The sequence below is a fragment of the Vicia villosa genome, linkage group LG7 (genome assembly GCF_029867415.1).
Source record: "Vicia villosa cultivar HV-30 ecotype Madison, WI linkage group LG7, Vvil1.0, whole genome shotgun sequence".
Taxonomy (NCBI): domain Eukaryota; kingdom Viridiplantae; phylum Streptophyta; class Magnoliopsida; order Fabales; family Fabaceae; genus Vicia; species Vicia villosa.
In genome coordinates, this window is record NC_081186.1 from 75,373,174 (window position 1) to 75,384,414 (window position 11,241).

Here is an 11,241-nt window from a genome sequence, read left to right on the forward strand (position 1 = left end):
GGAATATTCCATCTCCTTTTCTGGGCGTTCAAACCTTGCATATGAGGGTTTGCATATTGTAAACCCATACTTCAAATCGATGGAACATGGTTATACGGAAAATACAAGGGAACCATGCTTATGGCGGTTGCACAGGACGGAAACAGCATTATATTTCCAGTGGCATTCGCAAAAGTTGAAGGTAAAATTGCCGCGTCTTGGAGTTTCTTTCTAAGAAATCTCCGAGAACATGTTGCTCCTCAGCCTGACCTCTGTTTAATCTCTTATAGGCACGCTTCCATTGAGAGTGCTTATAACAATCCAGCAAACGGATGGCATGACCCACCATCAACTCATGTGTATTGTATTCGCCCCATTGCCTAGAACTTCATGCGGGAGATCAGGGATAGGCAGCTCAGGAAGGCCCTGGTCAATGCTGGTTATGCATTAACCCAACCTACATTCCAGCATTATCAGAGTGAGATTGTATTGACAAATCCAGATGCGGGAACTTGGATAGATAACCTTTCTAGGGAGAAATGGACAAAGGCTTATGACAAAGGCGTTCAATGGGGCCACATGACGACAAATATGGTAGAATCCATGAATGGAGTTTTCAAAGGCATTCGTAAACTTCCTATCATTGTACTAGTGGAGGCAACCTACTTTAGGATGGCTTCTATAAAACGGTGGGAGAATTGACTTTTAAGAAATGTTGCGGATAGCAAGAGTCACCACAGAATTTTAATTTATCCAATTGGAAAGGCTAAAAGAACAGAAAAGCACCTTTTTAAAAAGACTTGAGTTCGGGGGGGCAAGTTATACAAAGGGAATGTATGAGCACCCTTTGTATCCATGGTTATCCATGGGCTTCTAACTGCTTAGCTCACTTTGTTTTCAAAATGTTTGAAGTGTAGTGTGTGAATAGTAAAACTTTGTTAAGGACTTTACCTTGTAAATAAGCGTAGCCTTGTTTTTTTAAGTATTTGAAAAGATAGTGTGAAACAAAATTTTGAATTTAAATCAGAGCAAGCAATTAGTAGCAACTACCTTAATTTTAAGATTTCTGTTCTTTAAGCTTTTCAGTCTGAAAGGCCCATCCATACCATAAGCAGGGGTGGCCCTGAGCACGGGCTCGCGGGGCGGGAGCCCAGGGCCCATAAATTTAGGGGCACCAAATTTTTTCCCACCGCTATATATATATATATATATTAAAAGTGTTAGACGAAGTGATGGATCTAGAAGGGGGTTGAATAGATCCTTTGTTTTATTCTTAGCACTTTTTAAATCTCAAATGAAAGCACCCCGGATTTGAAATCGTCTACAAAAAATCCGTTATTGGAAAACCAAATATGCTAAACCGAATGATCGATGAAAAGTGAATCAATACTTTAGTTTATCAATTTGCTTAACTTTGACACTTAGTGTTTATTACTACCAATGAACTGTTTCAAAATAATGACAATAATTTGTGTGTTTGTTAATTTGTCAAACACTTGGTGTACAAAATACACCAAATTCTAACAGCTCACAATAACACAAATTATGCTAAGTAAAGTAAAGTGCAAGAAAGAAAAGCAACACACGATTTTTTTAGGCGGTTCCTCTTGTCATCCTCGCGTAGGGTACGTCTGCCCCTAATTCTAAAATTAGAGTGAGGATATATGATATTGAATTGCAAAATGTTTACAAGAGAAGAATAGTTACCAATACTCAATTTACAAATGCAGAAAATAGATCAATTACTTTTCTCTTCCCTTGATTCGACCTAAACCAAGTGTGTCAGGTCCTTAGAACAAACCTCCGGTTAATGTTACTCATTTGCACGTTATCAATGTTACGCAAACCTTTCACTCGGTTGATTTTGATCTCAAGAATTTGACCCTAAATCAATCTTCACAATCCTCCGTTTACCGTGATATGATTGAGCGAACCCACAGTTTCTCAATCTCTTCACTCGGCTGAATCTGATGAATCTTCAAGATCTTGGAGGAGAAAATCCCACAGATTTTATCCAAGAAAAACCCACAATCTCTTAACCCGAACAAGATCACAATCTTCTACTATCGGGTGTTATCAATACACACTCCTCACCTTGATCGAGAAAAATTGTTATGTCTAGTTGTCAATGGATGAGTGAGAGGTTGAAGATGATAAGAGACTTGTGTATCTATTTCACTTTTCTTGTTACTTCCAAAATGATAGAACCAAATAAGACTTATATGTGTTATCCAATGCCAAGAAACAATTGAAAAAACTAAAAACTAGTTTTCTGAGCGACAGGTCGACCAGAGCAACTTAGGGGTTCGACATGAGCATACCCGAGAGTGATATGAGGGAAAGTAATCAAGGCATGCGTGGAACTGAAGGTTGACCTGAGCATTCCCGAGGATTCCCCAAAATGTCACATCAAGGCATGCGTGGAACTGAAGGTTGACCTGAGCATTCCCGAGGATTCCCCAAAATGTCATGCGTCGACCTAAACAGGGCCATGCATCGACGCATGCTGTACAAACTTGGATTCCAGGTTGCGTCGACCTATAGATCGACCTGAGCATTCCTGAGGCTGATCCAAAATTCTTGCTTTTGGAATGAGTCGGACTAAACATTCTGTGAGTCGGCCTATACACTTGAAAAGTCCAAAAGTGCCCATTTTTGTGATCCTTCATGCTTCCTTGTTTGTCCTATCGACTGGAATCTCTTCCTAACTAGGGAGACATGTTTTGACATCATTGAAACACTTTATTGCCCTCACAAAAAAGATAATTTTTTATTATAAAAATACTTGCTAGAATATTTTTTTAAAAAGAAATATATGCTAAGAAAATTATGAGGGCACTACAAAGTCAAAATTAATAAAACAATGTAATTTCCCATAAATAAGATATAAAGTAGAATATAATTAATTAATTCCCTTAAAATAAAATTAATTAAATTGGATTATTGAAGAGAAAAATATTTTGGTTAAAAACAATGAAAATGAAGATGATGACGAAGGTTATAATAATGAAAATGAACATATCCCTGTTTTTGTTGATGAACAACCTAACGAGTCTAGTCTATTGGACATTTATGATCCAAGAACATGAAATAACCTTAGAAGTGACTTAAGATATGAATTACTAAGAAAAGATCCTAAAAGATATGTGTCAATTGTGAATGGTCCTAAAGATACTTCTGGTAGGCATTTCTCATCATCATGTTATATCAGTTATTATTCTAATGGAGAAGAGCAAGATAGGAATTTGCTTGTTTATTCAAAAGAATTGGATAGAGTTTTTTGCTTTTGCTGTAAGTTATTTGGTACAAGTTGTAGAATGAATTGCTTAACAAATAAAGGTTTTAATGATTGGAAACATATTTATGAAAGGCTTAATGAGAGTCATAAGATTCAAAATGAATTGATTAACATGTTAGATAATGAAGTCAAAAATGCAATAGTCGAAAAAATCAAAGAAGCGAAATATTTTGTTGTGATTCTTGATTGTACTCCTGATGTAAGTCATCAAGAACAAATGAATCTCATTATACGTTGTGTGAATGTTTCTACAAGTCCAATAAAAATTGAAGAGTTTTTTTGTAGAATTTTTTAAAGTTTATGACACAACAGGTCAATGATTGTTTGAAGAATTACAAAATGGTTTAGAAACTCTTGGTCTAGATATTAATAATGCGAGAGTACACAACAGGTCAAGGATTGCTTGAAGAATTACAAAATGTATTACAAAATGTTTTAATTTTTTTTCTAATGTATGCATAGCTTATAGAATAATATTGACTACTCCTATCAGTGTTGCATCTACTGAAAGAAGTTGTCTAAATTGAAGTTATTAAAATTTTATTTGAGATCTACTATATCACAAGATAGATTAAATAGTCTTGCATTGATTTCAATTGAAAATAATTTTTTTGAAGAACCTTGATTATGAACAAATAAATGATTTTGCAACAAAAATTGCTAAGAGGATGTATTTGAATAATTTTAAAGGTTTGGTCAATTTTTTTATAGGAAAAAAGATCAGATCAAGAAGAAGAAGAAGAAGTCTCTTTATAGTGGTTTATATTTTGATGTAATATAAACATTGATTCAAAGATCCATACTTGAATTCTTTTTGCACAATGTGAAATGAAAATATGTTTTTTTATCCAATTACTTCTTTTATCCTTATGTATTTATTGTTAAAAAATATAGGGGCATCACTCTTTTGATTCGCCCAAGGCCTCTAAATTCAAAGGACCGACTCTGACCATAAGGAGGGCCGGTAGTCCTTTCATTGGATTTGAAACGAGTTATCGAAGGTTATCGTTCGCCATAAGACTGTCCCTGCCATAAAGAGGGCGGGTAGTTTTTTGGGAAGGATATAATAGTCATTAAGGCAACCGGCAAGGATACCTTAGCAATTTGGACAATCATCATATTACCGAGGAAACATCGAGGGACTAGATCATTTTTCTGTTAGGCAGCTTCGAAGGGACTATGATCTTATGATGATTTATGAACTGAGAGCGAAATTTGCTTTAGGTATCCTCGTATTTGAGAGGCTTGACTATTTTTGAATCGAAAGGCAACAGGCAACAAAAGAGGTTACCCTAAAAGTGTGTGTGTGTGTGTGTGTGTGTGTGTGTGTGTGTGTGTGTGTGTGTGTGTGCAATCAATCATGTGGTTAATTCAGATATTTTATCTTGTAAGTTAGTGAGATAAATCCATTTTAACAAGGCTTTCACTCCCTAGGATTACTAACCACAACAGAAAATAAAACTAAATTAAATGTCCTACGCTATTACAATAAACACCTGTAGGGCAGAAAAATAAAGGCAGGAAAGTAAAATGCAGAAATTAAAGGCAGGAATATAAACCCTAATTACTATTACAAGAAAACTTATTGCGACCTATACATTATTTCTAGAATTGAAATGACGGAAAATAATAGTTAAAGGCATTCGACATACGCAAAGTATGGGATGAGAAGATAATTCACGCATAAAAGAAATTTAATGTTTGAAGACAAAAGGTAAACTAAACCTACAGTTAATGGGCAACACCTACCTTAAGGTTTCTAGGGTTACCTATGGTTTTTGAAGTTGAGGGTAATTACTAAGGCTAACTGCACTAAATGATTAAAATTATTGCAAACTAAAATAAATCCTAATTTATTTAACCTAAAATTAATCTAAACCCTAATTATTAAAATAACTAAATATTTTTTTTAAAAAAATAAACCTAATAACTAAATTGTGATGGGCAAATTTTGGGGTATGACAGCTTCGCTATTCTCAATGAGAGGCAAGAAGTGGAGTGATGTTAGACAATCCGGTCAATTGTTTAGTGATAGTTGCATGAAATTTTTGCAAGAGCAATCGGCAAAAGCAAACACTCATCAAGTAACTGCTTTCGATCGATTCAACCGCACCTTCAGTGTTCGTGAAACAATTGACCACAATGAGGGTTTGCCAAGACAACAGTATCGGGTTCTGCTAGACGACCATTGGTGCGACTATGGAAAGTTTTAAGCTTTCCGTATGCCTTGCTCACATGTCATAGTAGCATGTGCATTTGCGCACCGCAACGCAATATCACTACTGTCTCCAATTTACAAGGCTCGGACATTGCTCCGAGTTTACAGTGTTGCGTTTCCAGTGGTAGCCAAGGAGGATTACTGGCCTGAGTATGATGGGGAGGTAGTTTGGCATAATGATGCAATGCGCCGAAAGAAAAAGGGTCGCCCCAATAGTACGCGGATTAAAACCCAAATGGACGTCCACAACAAAATGGAAAGAAAATGCAGCATTTGTCGTCAAGTGGGGCACAATAAAAATAAATGTCCTAGTCGTGGTTCGACCTCGTCGCAAGTTTAATCTACTTTGTAATTTATTTTTACGACAATGTATCAATTTTGTTTACCACCTTTTGTAACCTTTCTTTAGTCTTTCATCAATAAAGTGTGCTTTATTAAAAAACTGAAATCGAGAACGCAAACATTATTTAGGGTTAATAAGAACCATATGAAATCGGTTTATCGGACGTTTTTACGAAATTAAAAGATCATAATCATAAACTGTGCGCGAAAAACACAAAACGGATATATTTTTTAAAAAAAATACACCAACACATATGAGCCAAATGAAATGGCGCCTATGTGTTGATTCATGCCCTAATGCGCCAAATGATTTGGCTACCAACATTTTGCCCTAAACTTTTAATGTTTCCGCCAAATGGTTTGGCATATTGTAAACTAATGCGCCATTTCATTTGGCGCATACACCTTTACGGTGTCCCAAACCTAAACATTTTGGTAAATAATCTGAAAACTTGATTTTTTTTTTTTTTGTATTTTTTTTAAAAACATGATTATTTAAAAAAAAAAATTCGCCATAGTGACTTCTCCACGATAAATAGAAAACAAGAAAATATAAATAATACTATTTGCTTTCTTATTACATTTCATTTTAATCAATTTAAAGTACATTATCATAACTACAAGGTCTTTGATATTAGGGTGGAAATACAATTATTGGATGTTAGCATCATAATTAAATATGACAGCTTATGGAAGGCTTGTATCATAAAATATGTCTCAGTAATTTATTTTTTTGCTAGTGCAAGATCTCATTCTTCTCTGCATGTTGTTGATATACACTATTGGATTTAATGTTCATATAATCTGAGAAACCATCCTCTACATACACATTTGTTTCTCTTGGACTCTTCACACTACATAAACATTTGTTATCAACGCACATGCCACTAAAAAACATGCAATAATTTGGTTTGCAATCAACATCAGTTTCACATTCAATAGCTCCTGGAAAAAGAGAATAAAACAAATTTCCAAAAACTTGATTAAAGATTGCGTCTAAACTACGAAGTTAAGAAGAAATTTAATGTAGGAATAAAATGTTTACCATCAGCTTTTGTTGCGACAATAAATAATGAAATTAATAGAATAAAAGTATAAACAAACTTTAGAATTTCAGCCATATTTTTTCCTTTTTGTGTGTGAAAAAATGTGAATATTATTTGATGTTTTTATAGGGGATAAAGTTTCGCTTTAAAAATTAATATATAGTTTTTATCATTAATTAAATCGTAAAACCCATTTATGAACTCAAAATTGTTATTAAACGACATAACAGATTGATATAATGGTATTAAGTAACTTTTGATTTATTTTTGTAAACCTTTCATATTAGTAAAGGAGAATATTATGTTTTTGGACCATGGTAAAGCTATTTGTAGTAATGGTGTACCGTTGGGGTGAAAAGATATTTAGTCACTAAAATGATGTATTATTGGATCAAATTATTTATTTATTTATTTTTTTGATAAAATTGCTTGAACAAAAAGAGAGCATATTTAATTGATTTATGAAATGATATTCAATGTAAACCGAAATTTTGGTTTTTGAAATATGTTTAGGAATAGGGAAAATAACAAATGAAATAATAAATAAATAGAGTATAGATAATTTGGAACATAAAGAGTAATTAAAAATATCACATGCCTTGACCCAAAAAAAAAAAAAGAAATTTTAACATGCATGCAAAATCAACGTAGATCAATCATAATCACAAATACTAATGTGCTAAGATGAAGCCACACATGTTGCTAGGATTTTATTTTTTTTCAATACTCCCAATCGGTGATGTACTTAAGATTGAATCTCTTCTCTTAAGTTAAAATTTATTTATTATTGCTGCATAGAACTCCACATATATATTTCATAGTGTATAACAAACACTGCCTTGACGTCGATTTGTACTCGGTTATGCAACCTTTGTACTTATAGGTGCATTATGAAACCATTGGCCAAAGATATGAAAAGGGATAAGAGAGAAAGTTGATGCACTTGTTAGCGGTATTGGTATTAATGGTAGATATGTTTACAACAAAACACAAAAACAAAATTATACACAAAATATAAATATAATTGTCTTATTTAATTTGTACTAAGCTATTGTTGGTATGTTAAGCATGATTGTTCCTTTTTTTATTTTCTACCTGTATCATATTATTATAAATCTATTAATTTAAACGTATCATTTTTTAGACAGAAATTACAGAATTGGAATATATCATATTATTTTAAACAATATTTAGAAATTTACATGTTACCATCAGCAAGACAGAATACACACATTTGACATTTACATATTTGCACATCAAAATGAAAAAAAAAAAAAAACCTCTTTTCATATACAAATTAAGATTACATCAATCAAGAAAAATTATTGTTGTTGTAGAGATTCATAACAAGATAAGAATAAACTCGCCCAATATTATCGAATGTCGTCAATTTCTTCTTTCACTACAACAAATTTGTCTTTTAGCAGCGCATCTACGAAAGCGCTTTTGGGAAAAGCGCTGCTATAGGTTGCGCAAAAAATAAAACTAAAAAACAAGGAAAAAAAGCGTTGGTAAAGGGGGGGTACGAGAGCGCTTTCTAAAAAGCGCTAGTAAAGGGGGGATACGAGAGCGCTTTCTGAAAAGCGCTGGCGTAGCTCATTTTAAAATTAATTTTTTTAAAACAAATTAATTAAAAAATAAAAGAAAAGGGGACTAGGGTTATAATGTGTCGATTGGATTTATGAAGTTCTTCTTCCTCTCAAACGACGAAGCAGCGCGCTTCCTGAGCTCACCGAAAACGACTTCGAAACGCCACCCTTCCCTCGTAACCTCCATCCCGTTTCCATCCTCAATATAGACCTCAACACAATCTCACTCTTCTCTCTAATTTGGTAACATCACATAAAACCCTAACCTAAATCTGAAATTGAACGAAAATCTCGGAGCTTCTTGAGTAATAACCATGGGGGACTGGTTCAGAGAATCCAAGCTTATGTCATAGTGTCAAGAACAGAAGGAAGAGATGAAGATGGATAGGGCTCGGAAACGTACATGAAGCACGAAGTGCAGATTGTTGAAAGAAAACCGAAGGGTACGATTCAATCTTTCTTTACACTTCAGTTCCCTTCGCTTCTTCCACTCTTTTCTGAATTTCGACCCTTCGTGTGGTGTTAGTGTGGTTTCGCCTATGGTTTTGTTAAACTGGATTTGGTCAAATCTGAGAATGGTTTTGCAGTGCAATTTATTTATGTTTGGGAACACTTTTAGGTTCTAGTTTGGGGGAGAAGGGTTTAATTCTGTTTCTCAATTATCATTCTCAATTTGTGCAATTGATTTTATATCTGGCTATTGTAGATTTACTGAAATCTTTTGTTTAGATCATGTTCTTCTTTTTAAAGTGGACATTGATATTGTACTTATGATTCTTCACAGCAACCTCCTTCTCCTTGGATGAATCAGAGGCCTCCACTTGATGTCAATGTTGGTAAGTCTCGTTCATGTTCAGGTTAACATTTGATTAAACAGATTCGTAGTAACAGTGGATTGCATTGCACACTGTAGCTTATGTGGAAGGACGGGAAGAGGCGGATAGAAGAGCTTCTAATCAGCCTATGACACAAGTAAGCAAGTCATCGCGGGCTTTACAGAAGGCTTATTGTTTACTGCTTTTAAGATTTGATGAGACCTTATGGTTGAGCTGCTTTATGAAAGTAGAAAATTTTGTTCCTTTCTTGTTCCAACACATTTAATGAGTATTTTTGTTTAGAATGTCATGTCTAGATGATTATATTTAGAAATTGGAGGATATATACCTCAGCAAGATGGAGCTGGTGATGCTGGATCTGGCGATTTTGAAATTGAGGTGTGGTTTTTATCCCACTGTTTTGTCAGCATCAACCTTTTATAATAAGTTATATTTATATATGTTAGGTACTTCCATATCACTTGTAGATAGTTTTATAATAGTGCTAATAGTCAAATTTATTATTTATACCATCAATGTTTGTTTTCTTCCTTGAGTGTTGATTTAAAAAGCAAGGGATTTCATATCACATTGTTAGATTTAGCATTTCCCCAGTCCTTTTGTGGGGAAGGAATGGTATAACATGGGGTGTGAATGATGGTGGAGTGGAGGCAGTTTTTGTCATCTCTATAAAGTGTATGGTGCTTTTTTTTTTTACGGGAATTGGTGTGGACAAGGTAGTGGCAGCCGGCTACGGGGTTGACGGAGTGTGGAGGAATGTCTTGTCATTTCTACCCAATTTAAATCTTGTAATTTTATGAAATTGATGTAGTTAATAGTTAATACCCAATTTCTTTCATATGTGATGTACAGTGACAGTTTTCCAAATGAGTCATTAATGGTGATTTACACAATATTCAATGGCCTTAGGTAATTACACAATATTCATAATAGTTTTCCATTTAAATGGTGATTTATCACATTTCCTTGCAACTAATTGTTAGAAACTAATCCTCCATAATCTACTACGTTAAATCTAATACTTGATGTGTATTCTTCTGTAGGAAAGCAAGTGCAGCTTGGAGGTATGTGTATATTGGACTGGATCATCATCATCTCTTGCTTCCTTCATTTCCTTTTGTTTATTGAATATGACTTTGAATGTGATATCTTTATTCAGTAAAAATCAATAAAGATAATGGCCATCGATCAGGAGTCACGTTCGGCTGGAGAGAACTAGTTTTTTTAGGGAGCATATATATATATATATATATATATATATATATATATATATATATATATATATATATATATATATATATATATATATATATATATATATATTTGTAATTGTATTTTGTGTTTTGAGAATTTGATTGTAAACTTAGCTTTTAGAGCTCTTATAAAATTAGTGATGTTTTACTTGTATTTTGATAATAAATATATGCAATACTAATTCATAAAATGTTTCATATTAAATGTATTTTTTAAAAAAATTTATTTGTTTAATATAAGAAATGTATTTCTCAAAGTGCTGCTATAGGGGGGCTACGAGAGCGCTTTTCTGTATAAAAGCACTGCTATAGGGTAGGCTACGAGAGCGCTTCTGGAAAAAGCGCTGCTATAGGGGGGGCTACGAGAGCGCTTTTCTGGATAAAAGCACTGCTATATGGTAGGCTACGAGAGCGCTTCTGGAAAAAGCGCTGCTATAGGGGGGCTACGAGAGCGCTTTTGGAGTTTCAAAAGCGCTGCCGTTACCTACGGAAGCGCTGGCTTTGGCAGCGCTTTTAAGCGCTCTAAAAGCCCAAAAAAAGCGCTTTAAAAGCCCAAGCGCGTTGTAGTGTTTCGAGTATGGTGTTTTGTTGCTAAGATCCTATAATTAGAACAAAATTTAAAGTATGATAAAAACAACAATATTAACTTATAAGTATATACATATGTGTGTATATATGGA

The 11,241-nt window shown here is 34.0% G+C and overlaps 2 protein-coding genes across 7 annotated transcripts; one reads left to right on the plus strand and one right to left on the minus strand.

Annotated features, from left to right (window-relative positions):
- Positions 1-6,373: 6,373 nt before the first annotated feature.
- LOC131617486 (nodulin-3-like) lies at positions 6,374-7,026 on the minus strand. The gene is made up of 2 exons (XM_058888765.1): positions 6,883-7,026; positions 6,374-6,782 (listed from the first exon to the last, which is right to left on the minus strand). The coding sequence occupies exons 1-2, from the start codon at positions 6,956-6,958 to the stop codon at positions 6,574-6,576; spliced, it is 285 nt and encodes a 94-aa protein (XP_058744748.1). The 5' UTR covers positions 6,959-7,026; the 3' UTR covers positions 6,374-6,573.
- A 1,545-nt stretch (positions 7,027-8,571) lies between these two features.
- On the plus strand, positions 8,572-10,545 carry LOC131617487 (uncharacterized). Of its 6 annotated transcripts, none has more exons than XR_009288596.1 (7): positions 8,572-8,915; positions 9,257-9,308; positions 9,386-9,444; positions 9,591-9,686; positions 10,161-10,217; positions 10,352-10,372; positions 10,468-10,545. XR_009288596.1 is itself a non-coding variant. In XM_058888767.1 (7 exons), the coding sequence occupies exons 2-7, from the start codon at positions 9,275-9,277 to the stop codon at positions 10,478-10,480; spliced, it is 252 nt and encodes an 83-aa protein (XP_058744750.1). In that variant the 5' UTR covers positions 8,572-8,915; positions 9,257-9,274; the 3' UTR covers positions 10,481-10,545. The 6 variants fall into 6 exon arrangements, 3 of the variants coding, with proteins under 3 accessions (XP_058744750.1, XP_058744749.1, XP_058744751.1); XM_058888767.1 differs by having other exon boundaries at positions 9,619-9,686; XM_058888766.1 differs by having other exon boundaries at positions 9,619-9,686; positions 10,352-10,536.
- Positions 10,546-11,241: the final 696 nt, after the last annotated feature.

Excerpts from the sequence above, each read along its gene's own strand:
- LOC131617486 (XM_058888765.1), bottom strand. The coding sequence starts at position 6,958 with ATGGCTGAAATTCTAAAGTTTGTTTATACTTTTATTCTATTAATTTCA. Across the intron at positions 6,783-6,882 it reads TGTCGCAACAAAAGCTGATG|GAGCTATTGAATGTGAAACT; the intron begins GTAAACATTTTA and ends CTCTTTTTCCAG.
- LOC131617487 (XM_058888766.1), top strand. The coding sequence starts at position 9,275 with ATGAATCAGAGGCCTCCACTTGATGTCAATGTTG. Across the intron at positions 9,445-9,618 it reads CTAATCAGCCTATGACACAA|AAATTGGAGGATATATACCT; the intron begins GTAAGCAAGTCA and ends GATTATATTTAG. Across the intron at positions 10,218-10,351 it reads ACAATATTCAATGGCCTTAG|GAAAGCAAGTGCAGCTTGGA; the intron begins GTAATTACACAA and ends ATTCTTCTGTAG.